Source organism: Mirounga angustirostris, unplaced genomic scaffold, assembly GCF_029215605.1.
Source record: "Mirounga angustirostris isolate CCGP_5_RB_7025 unplaced genomic scaffold, mMirAng1.0.hap1 SCAF_5, whole genome shotgun sequence".
In the NCBI taxonomy this organism is placed as follows: domain Eukaryota; kingdom Metazoa; phylum Chordata; class Mammalia; order Carnivora; family Phocidae; genus Mirounga; species Mirounga angustirostris.
In genome coordinates, this window is record NW_026991713.1 from 141898042 (window position 1) to 141915787 (window position 17746).

Genomic DNA, 17746 nt, shown 5'->3' on the forward strand with positions numbered 1-17746 from the left:
GAGGTTCAAATTGGATGATCCCCTTAAAGTCCTTAGCGGGGATCCGGGGCTGAGCAAGCGCCGGTTCCTAACAATAGCGCGGTTGGGGGTTGCCCCTTCCTTCACCTAGGGAACTTTATATCCGTTTAACAGGGTGCTTCCAGGCCACCCTCTCTAGAACACTCCCCATCTTATCGCATCTCGTTTCCCACCTTATTTTCGTATTACACTTATCTCTATCTGAAATTCTGTCCTCTATTTACTGGCTTATTTGTTGAACCCCATCCCCCTACGTTTCTGACAGGTTAGGGTTCCCAGCCCGTTGTGGTGCCTGCGCCTTGGGCGAACATTCCAGTGCATGGACCCGCACGGGAGCACCTGGCATACCAGGTTAGGCCCATAGAGCTAGAGCTTCTCTGGGGGCTGCATCCCGCCCCGCCTCGGCGCACCCTTCCTTTGCATTTCCATCTCTGGCAGCCACAGCCCCTGTGACTCAGGCTGGATCCTTGTGAAAGACCCCAAGCTTGTCCCTAGGAGGTCTGGGGAAGCAGGTGGGCCCCTCTCCAGCTGCCATCCCCTCTGCCAGCCCCATCTCCAGGAGTCTGGGACCTGGGGCTTCTTCCAGCTGCCCAGTCTTGAAAGCCTAATTTGCAGTGATCTAAAATATATTTTTTTAAATTCAGAAACATACTTCCAATGGATATTTCACTCTGTGGAAGGACTGTAATAATGAAGTTAAGTACAGATAGTAGGTGAGAGCATGGGCCGTGGAGTAAGGAAAATTAGGGCTCTACCCTGCTTTGCCACACACATGAGCTGTCCTGAGCAAGTTGCTTTATGTTTCTGGACCTGTTTGTATGTTTGTAAAATAGAGATGATAGTTCCTACCTCCTTGTAGGGTAGGAGGACTAAATAAGAAAATGAATGCGAAAGAAAATGAATAGCTCAAGGCTGAGCAAGCACACAGTAGGAGCTTACTGTTTAATAGTAACAGTAACATTCTGTCATTTGTGTAGTGTTTTCCAGTTTTCAAAGCAGCTGCCTGGGCCAAAAGGAAGTTCCTGGAGGAGAGGAACTAGGACCCCGACACCCGCCCCGGGACCACAAGGGCAGAGGCACGGGCCCGCAAGTTGCGAGACCAAAGAACTTGGCTGGGGCTGCGTCCGCGAGGAAGCCCCCCCACCCCCGGCCCAGGCGCTGGATTCCCGGCGTCCCGCGCGTACTCAGGTGAGAGCCGGCTCGAGCCGCGCGCGCCCCCGTGTGTCCTGTCGCCACAACAGCACCGTGGCCACACCCAGACTCTCCGAGGGAAGTTAGTCACCGCTCACCTGGGAAGCCGCTGAGGGATGGGGCCACGAAACAGGACTAACGTGACTTAAGAAAAGCAGGGAAATGACGTCCCCGAGTGCAGACATGGCAACCGTAACGGAAGAGGAGATTGCGATGGGTGCGTCTGGGGAGCTGATGTTGCTGTCAGCTGCCGTAGGTGTTCTCTGGGTGTCTGTTGGAGTGTGCGTTTGTCTTATGCACCCTTCTGTGTGTCTGCCTTATTTCACGGTGGCATGGGTTCTAATAAACCGGCAGGTGGGTGGTGAGAGGGAATTACAGAGGCCAGCGTTGCATCGTGGGGGTGCCGGGAGGGGCCGGCAAAGGTGTCCCAGGGGCAGCCAATGCAGGGGTCTGGGCTAAAGAGCTGCCGGATAGAGGGCCAAGAGGGTGACCCGAGGGGATTCAGCACAGTTGCAGTTCACAAGGCGCCTGCCTCCCCTCCAGCTGTCCTCCCCAGATTCCCACCCTGGCAGGTGCTGCTCTGAGTAGCTGGCTGGGAGTCTACTGACAGGCTCTGCCATTTTAGGCGACACACGTCCTGGGCCTCTGCCTTGCACTTCCAACACCCAGCTGTCGCCTTGCCCTGGGCTCTTAGCTCTGTCCCCTCAAAGTTGCTCCTCTCCTTGGAAGCTGGGCCACCATGTCCCCTCACACCTCAGAGAGAAGGGTACCCCAGGCCAGGACTCCATCAGGGGCTCTCCTGGCCCCCGTGTGGTCCACGTGCCCTTAGGCCAGGCTGACCTGGGCAGGGCTGGGGATGACCTGAAGGGACTGGACGTGCTGGGGTGGGGGTGGCGCCGTTGCATGGGCCAGGGGTGCCCCACTGGGCTTGGCCCTGAGCAGCATCAAGCTGGCCCAAGTCCCCAGGCTGGCTGGCATTCTCCATGGGCCCTGCCAGCACCCAGGCAGCCTGGCAGGCGCTCAGCCTGTGCCTCCTGCGTGGCCCCTCCTGGTCTGTGCCCACCTCCTCGAGGGCCAAGCTTCCCCGGCACCCCAGGGGGAAGCCTTGTGTCTGGGCCTGTAGAGGGGGCCGTTAGCTATACTGAGTCTGAAGCAGACATCTCGGGTCCAGACTGATGTAGGGCAGGCAGAGAGCAGTGCAGTGTCTGGGGTAACTGGGCCTGCAGACTGCCTGTCTTCGAATCCCAGGCCCCCCGCGTGGGAGTTGTACAGTCTGAGCCCAGTCCCTTCTCTGCTTGTTGCCCCATCTCTAAAACGGAGTAAGAAGCGGCTCCCCCCGCAATAGCCCTGACATGCTAGAACTGTGAGCGTCATCATTTTAGAGGAAAGAAAACAGGCTCAGGGAGGCTGGATTCCTGCTCCAGCGTCCTGGCCAGATAGAGCGGGTGTTTGAACCCAATCATTATCTGAATCCAGTGGCTGGCCTGGTAACCACAAGACCACTCAGACGCCCTGGATGAGACCAGGAGCCTGCTCTTGCCGTTAGGAGGTGGAGAAGGTGGCCTGGCAGGCAGCCCTCCCCAGGGAGTCTGCAGAGATCATCCCAGCTATTTTGGGCTCTTGTGGGATGGCTGGGGCCAGGGGCCACCCCGGAGCCCCTCCCAGCAGCCAGTAAAAGGTCCAGCCCTCAGGACTCTGGGTCACGGCTCTATGCCAGGCAGGGGAAGCGGTGGGCATGTGGGGGTGCGCACCGGGGCCCCGGGCTGAGTGGACCCAGTGGGAACAGAGGGGCCTTATGTGTGTGGCAGGGAGGGTGGGCACCACGGGCCTGGCCATGGGAGTGTGGTGCTGGGGTGCAGCCGGGGATGTGGGTGGGGGAGGAGGTGAAGAGGGAGGGGAGGGACAGGCACATCTCCGTGCTGGGGGACACCTGCTCAAAGCCCTGCCGTCCGTTGTGGCTGCACGCGCTGTGGTCTTGGGAGCCTTGCAGCAGGCCAACTCCCTGCTGTAGCCCCTGTCTAGGCCCCCACCCTGTCAGGCAGCCTGAGGTGCCAGGAGGGGCTGAGGGGGCAGGGGCCAGACCCTCAGACAGACAGGGTGTGGAGCCTTCTGGACGAGGGTCTGGGGGGCCTGAGTCACTGCTGTCCCCAGCCAGCTTGGGGGGGGGGGTTCACTCCTGGCACTTCCAGGCCTGCCTCTTCTGTCTTCCCGTACTTGGCTCCCCACCAGGTCCCCCTGCCTGGCCTGGGCTCCAGGCTCATTGGGCACCCCCAGAAACAGAGTGCTTACTGTCCCTGTGGCACTTAGGCAGTGCCCCCTCCCTCCAGTCTCCCCCAGCCTTAGAGTCCCTGCTGCTGGGGCTGAGTAGGAGATAGACGTGGCACTGAGAGAACCTCCTGCAGCAGGTGGACCCCCACCAAGCCTTCAGGCAACGGCGATGGCCCCTGGACAGGCTCCCTGTGTGTCACCACCTCTTAGAGAAGCAAAGCTGTGGGCCCGCTCTTGGACACGCAGCCTCAGCTGGAGCCCAAGGGCCACCTCCTAGTGTGGTCCCGGAGTCTGCGGAGTAGATAAGCTAATAGGCTGGCTCTTGCTGGACAGCCTAGTTGTCAGACCCAGTCTCCGGCACTGCTGCCTGGATCACTGTGGTCTCTGCCCCCAGCTCTCTGTGTAACACAGTAACTCCTTCTGAGTCTCCCCTGCCAGCCACCCTCCCCCCCATTGCTGGGCCTGGCTTTCCCTCCTCTCTCCAGCTGTGTTTGGGCTGGGCCTGGAGTGCCTGCCTGCCCCTTGCCAGCTGCTGGGAGGGAATCTCAGCCCCCGAGGCCTGGCGCCAGGGCCCCAATCCTGACAGGGGTGGAGGAGCCTCGGGGGCCAGGTGGGGGCCTGTCAGCACTCATGATGGATGAGGGGTGGGGCGGGTAGAAAGCCAGGCTTTGGAGTCCGGCCACAGAGGGAGGTGGGGGGCTGGCCCCCTGGGGTCTGCCAACAGCACCTCTGCCACTCACAGCTGGGGGGCCTGGGTGAGAGCCCCCACCCAGCAGGGGTGCTTAAAGGCCCAGAGAGTGTGTGCCCTCCCGCTCCACTCGGCATCATGGGCACCTGGGCCTTCCCCACAGCCCTTTTCCTGCTCTGCTTGACTTCTGAAAGCCTGCAAGGTGGTGAGGGCGGGAGGCGGGCAGCTGAGGTTGGGGCTGGGAGGTCTAGGTACAGCACTGGGCCAATGCTGGGGCTCCGGGTGTGTGAGGTCTGGCCTGGGCAGGGTTTTGGGGGGTTCAGGGATAGATGCCTGGGTCCTTCTCCCTCTCCATCTCTGGGGTCCCCACCCTGAGTCCGCACCTCCTTGCTCCTCAGGGCTACCTCCATTGTCTCTGGGCCTAGGGAAAGGTAAGTGGTCCCTGCTGGCACTGGGGTCAAGGAAGAGGGCCTGGTCTCTCCCCGAGAGGTCTGGGAGATCTCTGGGGGAGAGCCCCAGATGTTCCCTAACTAGTTCTGGGATCCAGATGTGGGGCGCAGGAGAGTACGGGTCCCTCACTGTCTTCATGGCAGACAGTCTTGTCCATAGCTCAAGTGTGGGGAACAAAGACACCCCACAGCTTTGGAACCAGGGTGAGTTAGGGCAGAACATCAACTCCAGGCATGAGACCATCCCAGAGGGGGGCCTTGGAACTGGGTCTTCAAGGGGGTCAAGCTGTGACAGGGAAGGGTAAGGACATCCTGGCAGTGAGAAGGGGTGAAGGCCCAGAAGGACGTAGGGCAGGAGGGGAGAAGACAAGGCAAGGGGCCCAGGGGCTGGGGCAGGTGGGGGCAGTGTCACAGAAGGGTCTTCACTCCAGGGATCTGGGGGGTCCTCAGGGTGGGAGAAGGGGCTCCCTCCTGAGACCTGATGCCCCTAAGCTGCAGGAGAGAAAGATTAGGGTTAGGGGGTGGGGCACCAGGAGGATGAAATTTCCAGGAAAGGAGGGGTCCATCGACTCTCCAAAGTAAGAATGGAGGGGAGAGGTGTTCGCGTGCCCGAGGAAGGTGCAGAGCAATCTGCCCCCAGGGATATGGCCCAAACACCTCCCTCCATGCCCCTGCCTCCAGGCTGCTCACCTGGCGCTATCCTCTCCCCTCCTGTGACCGGAGGAGAAACTGAGGCCCAGAGAGGGGGTTGCACTCATGCTTGCAGAGCGGGAGGGGTAGCATTCAGGTTGGGCCCTTTGCCCCCTCTAAGTTAACCCCCTTCTCCGCCACCCACAGGCTTAGGGAGCCCCAGTGGCTATAGGTCAGGTACAGCTGGCTGAGAGGGTGGGCAGGGTGGGAGCAGCCGTGTCCTCTGAACAAGGGTGAGGCACCCCAGCTCTTGGCCCCTCCTGGCCCTTCAGGCTCAACTTCTTGTCTCCCCCTCCCCCCCAGCCCCGCCAGGCTACAGCTCCCCCAGTGGCCTGGGAGCAGGCGAGAGATGGGCAAATGGGATTTGGGGGTTGGGAGAAGCAGTGCTGACCCCACCCCACCCCCCAGAGAAGTGAACTGTGACCCCTTCCGGCTGGCCTCCTTTTCCTCCCGCACACACTCCCCTCTCACCTAGGAATCCATCAAGACTGTTCTGATGTCATCTCACCCGTGTGCCCCGCTCTGGGCACCCCCAACTCTTTCCTGTCCCTGCTTGTTCTCTGTGCCGCCCCCTCTGAGCCCCATGCAGGCAGGGCAGGTCTGGCTCACTGCACGTCCTCTGGGCCTGCTGGGATTGGGCTCCAAGGCCCCCTTCCTGTTCTCCAGCTTGGCTCCCCACCCTCTTTGGGATGGGCCTACCACAGCTGAATTCCCATAGGCCTGCTGCTCAGAATGGCTGGTGGCCAAGGGGGTGGGGGAGGCTCCTGGGACCCTCACCAATTCCCTGGATCTCCCCTGGCTTCAGAGGGACTGTTAAACCTTGGAAGCCAGGTGGGCACTGCCCAGACCCAGCTCTGTCTCCCCACTTTTCTCTCATACCCCTTATCTCCATCTGTCCCCCCAGGATTTGGGAACAGGAATGGGCTGGGAGCCCAGCCAGGTGAGATTGGTGGGTGCTGGGGGTTGGTTCTGTCTGTCTCCCTCCCAGGCCTTAGAGGGGAGGATCAGGATTTTTTAATATTGAGGGGGCAGAGAGGGAGCCTTCCAGTTTGCTGTTTCTGGTGGGGTCTAAGGGTCCTGTACCCCCACCCCAGCTAGGACTCCAAACCTCCCCTGTTCATCCCTCCCTCTCCCTATGGGTCCTCCAGCTCAGAATGGCTACAGAACAGGTAGAGGTGGGCCCAGGGTGATTGGGAGCTGGGGTCAGGATTCTAGGTATTCCTGAAATGGGATCTGAGACCCTCACTTGATCCTCATCTCCCTCTCAGGCATTGGAGGGGGTGTGAAACCCCAGAAGCCAGGTGAGCCCCCCACCCTGTCTCTCTCCATCTCTGCCTTACCTCCCCCCTCCCCATTATTCCCTTATTCCTCCCTGAGCCCCTCCTGCCCCATTCTCCAGGGTTTAGAAACGGAAATGGGCTGGCAGTACGGGCCTTCCCAGGTGCTGTCGCCCAGCCAGGTAAGGTGGGAGAAGAGCATGGGGCTGATAAGGCTGGGTCAGCATTGGGAGAGTCTTCTTCCAGGCTCCCCCAGGGCAGAACTGGTGAATCATTGCAGGTGGAAGAGAAGGACCATAAAAGTTTGGGGGAGGGGAGAAGAAGGGCACCCCTGTTTCACCCCCATCTCAGCTGGGACCCCAAAAGCCTTTTGCCTCACCTCTCAGCTCAGCATGGCTATGGAGCCCCAGGAAGAGGCTGGGTCCCTGGGATCCCCTCATCTACCATATCTCTCTCCCCAGGTTTTAGAGATGGTGTGAAACCCCAGAAGCCAGGTGAGATGCTCCCTCCATGCCCACTCCTCTAACCACCTTGCATTCTGTCTGGCTCCCTTTGAAGTCCAGCCCCCTCTTTCTTATTCTTCTGGCTCTGTCTCCCCAGTATATGGAAACGGACTGGGAGCTGGTGCCTTCCCAGGGCTGGGAGCCCAGCCAGGTGAGGACACCTGGAGCCTGAGCCCGGGGAGGGGAAAGGGGGAGGAGGGGTAGAGTTGGAACAGGGAACAAGTAGGAGAGAAAGTTGGGGGTGGGGGGAGCCTCTCGGTCTCAACCCAGGCTTGGGAGGGGGAATGAATCCTCAGAAGCCAGGTGAGGGGAGAGCGGCCCTCTCTCCATGTCCCCACCTTGGGCATGTGTCACCCCGCTGAGGGACTGCTCCCTTCATTGGGCTGCTGCTGTCGTTCCTACGGCCTGAGCTGTGGTCTTGGGGAGGGTCTTCCCAACTTCCAAGCCCTTCTCAGGGCATGCTTCCTGCAAAGAACAGTTGAGGGACACAGAGGTCCTGAGTGAGGTCAGCACAGGAGGGGGGAGCCCCCCCCAGAGAAGCCACACTGGCCCAGCTCCAGCCCTGCCCTCCCTCTCTCCACAGGTCCTGTGGCTCAGGATGGTGGCCAGGGACCAGGTGCGGGGTGGGGACTGGGGGGGCATAGGCATGGGTGTGGGGGAGCTCCAGGCTCCCTCACCTGGTCCCTGACCCTTTCTCAGGAGTTGGAGAGGGCGTGAAACCTCAAAAGCCAGGTCAGTTGCATGCTGTCCCTATGTCTGTCTTCTTCCACCTGGTCTTCCGGCCTCCCCTGACTCCCTCTTGCTGTCTTCCCAGGATTTGGCAATGGGAATGGGATGGGAGTTGGAGCCCAGCCAGGTGAGGGCACCTGGGCCAAGCTGGGTTCTGGGGAGGAGCTAGGGAGGTCAGGGACTGGAGGGCAGAAAACTGATTTCTGAGGGGAGAATAGGATGGGATGATGTCCACATGTGGCTCCGTGGCTCTGGGTGTTTCCCCAGGCCCTGCCTTCAGTCCCCCAGCCCCTGACCCTCCTCCCCAAGCCCACGCCTCACACTGCTTTTCCTCTCTAGGCCGAAGCACTGGCAATAGCTGGGGGCCCAGCCATGCTGGGGCAGCTGGGGCGGGGGCACATGACTGGAGAGGTCAGGGTCTCGGCCCAGGCCTTGATTCCTAGCAGAGGGGCTCTTAGGAGCCCCTTAATTCCACCAGCGCTCAGGTGCCTGTCCTGGGCCAGCCAGCATGCCCAGTCCTGAGGGGCTTTAAGCTTGCAATGGCGTGTACCCTTGGGGTTTTAAGCCAGAGGGAAGCACCCTGGGCTCCAGGGCTAGGTGGGAGGACTTGAGGCGGCTGGTGGCAGGAAGCGTCGGGCTTAAACTGGGCCAGAGGGACGGAGGGCAGCTGTGGGGAGAGGTCTGGGGGCTGGGTCCCTTGCTGCCTTCCTCCCCAGCCCCTCTCCTGTCACAGGTCCCACGGCCCCCTACCCCACTCTGGTAGCCAGGCTGAAAGGAGGGATGTGTGAGGGGAGGGGAGGGGTCCAGGCAGCAGGGACGGGGGAGTCTGGGGGCCTATTTCAGCACCACCCCGCTTTTCCATGTCACCCCCCCCCAATAGATCTTGCAGCTCAGAATAGCTTTGGACCAGGGGTAGCAAGGGGATGGGGTTGAAGCTGGGAGCCAGGGCTGGGCTTCCGGGTCCCTCATCTGCTAGCCTCTCCCCCAGGCTTTGGAGGGGGTGGAAAACCACAGAAGCCAGGTGAGCCCCACTCTTTGTCTCCCTGCCAGCTATCTCTTTGTCTATGCTTCCAAGCCCCAGATCCCCCTTATTCCCTCTTGCTCTGTCTCCCCGGGATTCAGGAATGGGAATGGGCTGGGAGGTGGCGCCTTCCCGGGAGTAGGAGCCCAGCCCGGTGAGGCTCTGGAGCTCTAGGAGCTCAGCCCAGGCCTAGTTCCGATGGGGGGGGGGGGGGGGGGACGACACACAGTCAGCCTCCTGGTCTTCCCTATGCCTGGGAGGACTGAAGCCACAGAAACCACATGAGACCCGCTTGCCACGGCCACCTCTCCCACCTGGTGTGAGCAACATTAGTTCAACAGACCACCAGGGGCTGGCCAGGTGGGAGACAGGCCCCTCCTGAGCCTGGGGTGCGCTGGGGTGGGTGGACAGGAAAGGAGCGTGAGTACAAGTGGCCAGGGGGTGCACTGGTGGGGAGCCAGGAGCATTTGGGGAAGAGGAGGCAGAGGCCAGGGGGAGGACCACTGGGGCCCACTGAAAAATCTGGGGGTGCTTGAGCTGGGGCCTCCGTGAGAGCTGCAGAGGGGGTACAGGCTCTGGAAACAGCTCAGAGTCTGAGGTGGTAGGGGCTAGTATGGACCCTGTGCTTGGTGGGGCGAAGCCATTTCACAGAGTTGGCCTCCATGGCTGGCTGGTGCACGTGGTGGCATGACGCCCGACCAGAGGGGACCCAGGCAGCATTCAGGCTCCCCAGGGAGTCAGGCCCCAGGGGGAGGTCAGGGGCTCAACTGGGTGGGGGTGGCAGTAGATTCCAGATTCCATGGGGAGCCTCAGAGAGTGACTGGCCCCACCCAGAGCCCCTCTTGCCTTCCATCAGGTCCTGCAACTCAAAATGGCTACGGACCAGGTAGGCACCTTCTAGGGCTCTGGGGACACCCACAGATGGGGACTGGGCCTTCATCTGCTCCCTGTCTTCACCAGGCTTTGGAGGGGGTATGAAGCCTCAGAAGCCAGGTGAGCCTCACCCCTGTCTATCTCCACCCCCAAACCATAAGCTCCCCTCCCCCATTCACACAGCCCCCATCTGTCCCCCAGGATTCGGGAATGGCAACGGGTTGGGAGCCCAGCCAGGTGAGACTAGGGGGGCTGGGGGTCTGCATCTGGGCACCCTCTCCCACCCCCCTCCAGGCCGTGTAGGGGCAGGGTCAGTAAATAATTGAGGGAGCACTAGAGGAAGCCTCCAAGATTCCACCTTTCGGGCTTGGCTCTGAAGGGGGCACCTTCACCTCTACCTCAGCTGGACCCCAAGTCCCCCAACTCACCCTTCCTCTTCCCACAGTCCTAGTGACCCAGAACGGATATGGAGCAGGTAGGAGCAGAGTGGGAGGACCCTGGGGAGGCCCTGAGATGGGGCTCCTGGGCCCCTCACCTGCTCCTGTATCTCCTCCAGGCTTTGGTGGGGGCATGAAGGGCCAGAAGCCAGGTGAGTCCTGCCCCAGTCTTGTCTGTATCCGTGAACCCCCTGAAGCCAGAGCACCCCCTCCTCGGCCTCCCTATCACTCTCTAGGACAGGGAACCGCTGGGAGGCATGGCCTTCCCAGGGGCTGGGGCCCGGGCGAGGACGGGAGAGGGCTGGCTTCCACGTGGTGGGGAGATGGAGAGCTTAGCCTGTGGCCCAGTAGGCCCGGGGAGGGAGGAGGCGACCTGGCACCCACGTCTTCCTGACACTGCCGGCTCTGTCCTGCCTCCTCCTGAACCCCTGCAAACACTGCCCCTCACGTCCACCCCTGTTTCTCCTCCCCCGATATGGTAACGAAAATGGACCAGGAGCCCAGCTATGTGAGGGCAGCCAGGTCTGGGTCCCGAGGAGTTGGGAGAAAAGCAGGAACTGGGGGCGCAGGAGACCCTGAGGAGAGGTCTGGCAGGGTCGACATCAGCCTCCACCTCCCCGAGCCTAGGTGGGGGGCGGTAAAACCCAGAAGCCAGGTGAGCCTCACCCCTGCCTATCTCTCTCCATTCACACCCCGTCTACCTGTCCCCGCCCCCCTGCCCCAGGATTCGGGAATGGCAACGAGCTGGGAGCCCAGCCAGGTGAGACTGGGGTGGGGGGTACAAGTCTGGCGTCCTGTCCTGCCTCCCTCCAGGCCTTGCAGGAGCAGGGCTAGCAAATGCTTAAGAGCAGTTGGTGGGGCCTCCAGGACCCCTGGTTCTGGCTGGGCTCTGAAGGGGGACCACAGGTGGTTCCCCTACCTTAGCCAGCCCCAACCCCCTGCTCATCCACCTCCCAGCACAGGTCCTCCAGCTCACAAAGGCTACAGAGCAGGTACTGATGGGAGAGGAGTGGAGGGCCTGGCGGGGAGCGCTGGTCCTCACCCAGGCCCTGTTCCGGGGGTCCTGCCAGACTAGGAGAGGGCGGGGCTGGCGATTGAATGGAGGCGGCAGGAGGCCCAGGAGGTCCTGGGTTTCTGGCCCTTCGTACCTGAGCCTCTCCATCCCCACAGGCCCTGCGGTTCCCGTGGGCTACGGACCAGGTAGGGAAGCGGGCACTGGGGCCAGTTGCCAGGGTTCTGGAGAGGCCCAGAGATGGGGAGTAGGTCGCTCACCTGCTCCCATCTCTTCTTCAGGCATTGGTGAGGGCGGGAAGCCGCAGAAGCCAGGTAAAGCCTTCCTCCCTCCCAGTGATACTGTGACTTCTAAGAAGAAATAACTGATCTGCAGGCCTGGGCACAGAGCCCCTCAAAGCCTTGGAATTTCCTAAGTGAGGAGAGCTGTAGAGGTGTCTTTTATTATGTTAATGAGGGGACTTTTGGAGAGCCCCTGAGTCACCTAAGGTTGGGGGCTGGTTGCTAGGGGAACCCACCTTGTGATTAGAGGGTTGGAACTTTCGGTCCCACCCTTTGACCTCTGGGGAGGGGCCCGGCTGGAGATGGAAAGGGTCACAAGCCGGGCTAGTGTAACAAAGCCTCCCTAAAAACCTGAAAGGGCCAGGTCGGGAGAGCTTCTGGGTGGGTGACCCCATGGAGGTGTGGGGAGGGCAGAGGCCCCTCAGGCCTTCCCACACGCCTGGCCTCTGCATCTCTTCTGTCCGCTGGTCCTGAGTTCTAGCCTTTGTAATAAGCCTGGATTCTAGGAAGGAAACGGTTTTCCTGAGTTCTGTGAGCTGCCCTAGCAAATCAGTCACACCCAAGGAGTTGGGTTTATAGCTAGTGGGTCAGATATACAGGTGGCCACCCGGGCTGGGGGTGGTGCCTGAAATGGGGGGGCGGGGACTGAGCCCTTAACCTGTGGACCTGAGGTTGTCTGCAGGTGGCTGGTGTCAGGATTGAGTTACGTTGTCAGACATGCAGCTGGTGTTGGGAGAATTGCTTGGTGCTGTGGGAAAAATCCAGAATTGGGATCAGTGTTAGAATCGGGCCCCTACTGCTCTCTACCCTCAGAAACTGTCTACTCCCCTCACTGCTTTCCCCTTCACAACCCACACCCTGTCTCCCAGTTTATAGGAATGGGCTGGGAGCCGGAGCCTTCCCAGGCCAGGGGGCCCAGCCAGATGAGGGAGGCAGGGGCAGGCCCTGGAGTGCTGGGAGGTGGGGGGCAGGGGAGGAGGGGGTGCAGGGCCCCATGGGGCAAAGAGTTGGGTCCTGGGGAAGAGAAGGGGCAGGGTGGGGTCCGCTGTCACTCAGCCTGTTTCTGTCTCTCCCCAGCCCTGGGAAGGGGCATGAGCCCTCCAAAGCTAGGTGAGCCCGTCCTTGCCCCTCTCCTGCCTTGCTCTGAAGTTGCCACCACCCCAGCCCCAGCCCTCATGCCTGCTTTTCTCCCCAGGATACACACCAGGGCCGGGGCTGCAGCTCCCAGCAGGTGAGTGCCGAGGGGCTTCAGGAGGGGAGACAGGGCTCTTTCTTAGGAGCTTGAGGTCTGAAGTGTGAGAGGGCCTGTCTCTCCAGCTCTGGGAGGGGGTGTGAAGCCTCAAAAGCCAGGCAAGTGAGAGACCCCCCCCATCTCTATCCTGCACCTCCTCCTGCCTCCTTCCAGAACCCTCCCCGCCAAATTACTACCCCTCATATCCCTGGTTTTTCTCTCCAGGATATGGCAATGGAAATGGGGTGGGGGCCCAGCCAGGTGAGGCTTCTGGGCAGGGCTGGGTGTGAAGGGAGGCGCCCCAGGAGAGAGGCAGGAGAGATGTTGCTGGAAGGCAGAAGGTCTAAGTGGGCCGGCAGCAGGAGCCATGTTAGGTGGCTGGGTCACCTTGTCCCCCAAGCGCCACGGGAGTGGGGCTTTCTCTAGCCTGGCCAGTGGCCCCCCTTGGAAGCTGTGTCTGTCCTGGAAGTCACTACAGGCTGGTGGCTTGGCCAGGCTGAGGCTGGGAGAGCGGCCTGGGGCAGACGCTAGCCTGGGTTCACTGCCCTCCCCCTTCCTCCTCCATCTAGGTCCCTGCAATGGGAGGGTCCCTCCACTGCTCCCCAGGCCTCCCACTTCGGGGGTCCCTTCTGATAAAGGGGGCGGCTGGGGCCCCAAATCTCAGCCCTCTCCCCCAGGGCAGAATGGCAAGTTCCCAGGTCAGTGTGGAGTGGGGGGCCCTGGGGGGCACCAGGGGATCCCTGGTCTCAGGAGGGGCTGGGTCTAGCTGGGCTGCTCAGAAGCCCCCAGGGCCATTCTCTAACTGAGACTGAGGCTCGTCACCGAGAGCCAGCTGAGGGAAAGCCTAAACTCTGGCCGTGAGACCCCGTGGGACCCCCATTAGGGCAGCTCCCCCCAGCCCCGCCCCCAGGGCAGGCTGCAGCATTCCCAACCCTCCCTGCCCTAAGCTCACTCCTATCCCATGGTTTTCTTCCTAGAACTGACTCCAGCAATCCAGCGGGGGCTGAAACCTCAGAAAGCAGGTGTGACTCCGTCTGCCCCCTGTCCCCAGACCAGGTCAGGGTCACTCCTCCATCATCCTTGAGCCCCGGTCTGCCTCAGCTGTTCAGGCTCCTTAAGTCCAGGAAGTCCCTTCTCGAGTCTACCCGCAGTCTCTGTTGCTGCTTTCTAAGCCCATTTCTCCCGGTTCTATTTCCTGTCGATAGGGAGTATCCCTTCTTCCTCCTCAGAGCTCCTAACATCCATACTTGGCCCCCAAGGAGTTAGGGAAAGTCTGGGTGCTCTCCGCTGATCTCCATTCTCTTCACAGGATACCAGCCCCTGAATGGCTATGGACCAGGAACAGCACTGGGTGAGGAGGCTCCTGCCCTCCCCTCCTCTCCTGTCCCCTAGCTCAGGAAGAGGGGAGTCAGAGACTTCGGCTCTCTGACTCCTCCATCTCTGCCCCCCATTTCCTCTCTCTCAGGCTTTGGTGGTGGCCTCAAGCCTCAGAAAGTCGGTGAGCCCCCTGGGCCCCTTGGGTGCAAGCTGCTATCTTCCCTATGGCAAGCCCTGCTTGTCCGTGTCTCTTGCCGTGGCTGGCTCTTTCCTTATTGAGCCAGCATGCATTCACTTGCAGTAGGCCATAATGACGGCCAGAGACAGGTGCTGCCGTGTGTCCGGTGAGGGTTGGGTGGCACACTGCGGTACAGTCCTGGGGTGGAAAGGGAAGCCGCCAGAGGGAGGCCAGGACAGGCTTCCAGAAGGTGGGACACCAGAGGTTGCACAGGGTTAGCTGGCTGGGTGTGGGGAGAATGTCGGTTGCCTCGGTGTCAGTCTGTCTGTCTGTCTGCCGTCTCCTGTCTCTTCATGAGCTGGTCACCCTGAGCCCCCCCACCTTCCTCCACATTCACGCAGCCTTTCTCCCACTGTTGTCTTGCAGGTTTTGCTTACGGGAATGGTCTGGGAGCTGGGATCTTCCCTGTGGCCCACTCGCAGCCAGGTGCCTGGGAGTGCTGGGCTGGGGTGGGGGCCCTGGGCTCAGGGGCTACTCCTGTCTCTGACTTACTCCTCCCTCCTCCAGAGTTCCCCGGGGCCAATAGTTTTAGGAATGGTGAGTCAGGGACAGAGGACAGAGTACAGGGGCTCAGGGGGAGGGACATCCGGGGGCTGGGCAGGAATCACTTGAATCTCTTACAGGGTATGGGGATGAAGCACCAGTGTAGCCCAAAGCAGCAGTTCCAGGCCCTGAAGCAAATGGTAGGAAATGAGTGTTTAGGGGGTGAACCTGGCAAGGGACATGGGGACCAAGCAAGTCGGCAAGGACCTCTGAGGGCCTGGGAGGCTTGTGGCATCCTGGATGTCCCGTACTGGTGGGCAGGGGTACCCACAGTAGCTCTCCTTCTACAGGTCGGGCCGGGGCCCTAAGGGGCTCTTCTTGGCCCTCCGTGTAGCCCTGGGGGCTTGCCTTGAAGCCTGGATATGGGACTGGAGGCGAATATCCAGGGGTCAGGAGCCAGCCAGGTAAGGGGGTGTGTGGAAGAGCATCATGGGGTTGTCAGGTGTGGCTGGAGGGAGCTGGGTCCTGGGCCTATAGAGAAGGTGTAGGACAGGGACAGCAGGGGTTAGGCAGGAATGGATGGGGTTTGAAGAGAGACAGGTGGAGCAGGGGACCCTGAGCATGAGCCCGGACACGAGACCAAGATTGGGAAGTCACAGACCCCACGTGAGGACCACTGGGGACTCCGTACTCCCACCTTTTGTCCCTCCCCCCAGCGACCTATGGACAGCTGAGGCCAGAGCTGGGCCCTGGACCCTTCGGTGAGTGGCAGTCTCCCAGGGCTGGGGGTGAAGCTGGGGAGGGCAGGACTCTGAAGCCCTTGTGACCCGGTGCCCTGGCTTATCTGTGCCTTAGGCAACCCTGAGGTGAAGAGAGGCAGCAGTGGTCCACTGGGAAATGGCTATGGAGGTGAGAGGGGTCACGGTGGCCCTGTCCCCTACTCGCCCTATGTCACCATCATTGCCCCTCCAGGCTGCACTGGGGCTGTCTCAGCCCTTGGGAGGGACAGCAGGCTCTAGGGACAGCAGGCTCTCATCTGCTGAGTGACTGATCTTAGAGACCAGAGGCGGGAGAAGGCTCAGGTCCCCTGGGAGGTGAGGAGGGTTCCAGACCTCATCAGGGCCCTGCCTTTTCCCAGGCCCCTGCCCTCTCGGGAAATGCTAAGCACCAAGGCTCTTCCACTGCCCATCCTGAGAGCCTCTGTACCACAGCCTGGTGTGTTGGGCGAGGACAGCCAGACTCTGAAGCTTGGCTTCTGGCCTGGGGTCTCCTGAGGGCTGAAAGTATTAATAAAGGTGACATGCTTCCCTGTTTGCCTCTGTGTGCTGTGCTGGGGGGATTGCTGGCTGGGGTGGGGGCAGCCCGGGCCACCCCCTCATTCATCCATTCCATAAACGGAACAGCACTTCGTCAGTTTAGTGGGGGAGTCACATCCAAGTTAGGGAGGGGACTTGTGCATTATTTATGTCTACATTTATAATCAACTTATTAGTTATTAAAGAAAAAATCTTTTTCTCTTAAGCCTTCCACTTGCTTCCCAATGTTATTGTACTGATTAATTTTATAATTTGGATGTAAAACTCATTTTCACATTCTCTGAATAATGCTCATTTAGATTATGAGTTTGACAGATCTGACTTCCCCCTGGATATTTAGCATGCCTTACAAACCGGATTAACTCAATTCCCTTCTACACTTCAATTACACACAGAATCTCCTTGATCTACAAATCTAACCAGTAACTTCTTCCTAAGCACTTAAGGGACCCTTGGAAATGAATAAATTAGTATCTCAGATTACTGAACGCTTTCAAACGCCTTAAAAAGCCAGTTACTAATCCAGTATCCATATTAGTGCTACTGGATTGCTGCTTTTTCTTATCCCATGATTACAAATTTGCTTGCCCAGAAATGCGGAAGCAAAGTACTGTTTTTACCTGGGCCCAGAATGGAGGTTGCACAGTTGGGGATTGACCTGCTATTCTGAACTTTTACTCAGAGACAGGCCAGTCCCACTCAACCACTCAACCGACTGAACCACCCAGGCACCCCCTGGACTCTTCCTTTTTCACAGAACTACTAATTCTTTAAAAATATCCAAGCAGGGACACCTAGGTGGCTGGGTTGGTTAAGTGCCTGCCTTCTGCTCAGGTCATGATCCTGGGGTCCTGGGATGGAGCCCCCCATCTGGCTCCTTGCTCAGCAGGGAGTCTGCTGCTCCCTCTGCTTGTGCTCTCTCAAATAAATAAATAAAATCTTTAAAAAATAAATAAATAAAATAACCAAGTAGTCAGGGTTGCCTGGATGGCTCAGTCAGTTAAACGTCGGCCTTTGGCTCAGGTCATGCTCTCAAGGTCCTGGGATGAAGTCTCTGCTCTGGGAGTCTGCTTCTCACTCTCTCCCTGCCCCTTCCCCCTCCATGCGTGTGAGCTCTCTCTCTCTCTCTCTCAAATAAATAAAATCTTTAAGAAATATATCCAAATAGTCTCATCTTTCTCTGCCCCAAGGTGAATAAAGGTAGAATAAAGCACATCTTTTTACTGGTGTTAGAAAGAAAACCACAAGCCAAAAATGGAGCGACTTAGGCCAAGTCCCCAAATGGGGGGCTTACCACCTAACTTAATTGCAGTTCCCACCTCCCCCAGAAAGTCTCAACCGGTCAGTCAGGGATTCTCTGGTCAGCACCAATGAGTTAATGTCCCATGGGCCCTCACTATCCGCCCCCCAAAGGAAGATGAGGTAATCCACCTAAGACTCCCCCCCCCCCACCTCCTAAGAGAAGGTGACCTTGCCTGGAAGGAACAATCTTTTCTTTTGCTAATAACTCCCTTGCCCCCTCCCCCTCCTTCCTATAAAAACCTTCCATGCTGCACAACTCCTGGCACCTCCCTTCTACTTGGTGGGTCAGATGCTGCTCGAATCGCTTAAAGCCAATTAAATCTGCAAATTTACTCAGTTGAATTTTTGTTAACACTGGAGAACAGGATTAGAACACAATCTCTGGGCACAGGGGCCACCCAGCGGACTGTCTCCGTGAGGGC

At 59.6% G+C, this 17746-nt stretch overlaps 1 protein-coding gene across 2 annotated transcripts; it reads left to right on the plus strand.

Annotated features, from left to right (window-relative positions):
• The first annotated feature begins 10029 nt into the window (after nucleotides 1-10029).
• Nucleotides 10030-16011, plus strand: GREP1 (glycine rich extracellular protein 1). Of its 2 annotated transcripts, XM_064592406.1 has the most exons (14): nucleotides 10030-10296; nucleotides 10869-10904; nucleotides 11315-11344; nucleotides 11438-11470; nucleotides 12633-12668; nucleotides 13238-13366; nucleotides 13646-13724; nucleotides 13978-14019; nucleotides 14134-14166; nucleotides 14590-14649; nucleotides 15057-15170; nucleotides 15423-15467; nucleotides 15562-15615; nucleotides 15845-16011. In XM_064592406.1, the coding sequence occupies exons 1-13, from the start codon at nucleotides 10221-10223 to the stop codon at nucleotides 15569-15571; spliced, it is 723 nt and encodes a 240-aa protein (XP_064448476.1). In that variant the 5' UTR covers nucleotides 10030-10220; the 3' UTR covers nucleotides 15572-15615; nucleotides 15845-16011. The 2 variants fall into 2 exon arrangements, with proteins under 2 accessions (XP_064448476.1, XP_064448474.1); XM_064592404.1 differs by having other exon boundaries at nucleotides 10030-11344.
• Nucleotides 16012-17746: the final 1735 nt, after the last annotated feature.

Coding starts and splice junctions, on each gene's coding strand:
- GREP1 (XM_064592404.1), top strand. CDS start 11,143: ATGGGAGAGGAGTGGAGGGCCTGGCGGGGAGCGCTGGTCCTCACCCAG. Junction 11,471..12,632: donor CGGGAAGCCGCAGAAGCCAG/GTAAAGCCTTCC, acceptor TTTTCTCCCCAG/GATACACACCAGGGCCGGGG. Junction 14,020..14,133: donor TGGACCAGGAACAGCACTGG/GTGAGGAGGCTC, acceptor CCTCTCTCTCAG/GCTTTGGTGGTGGCCTCAAG.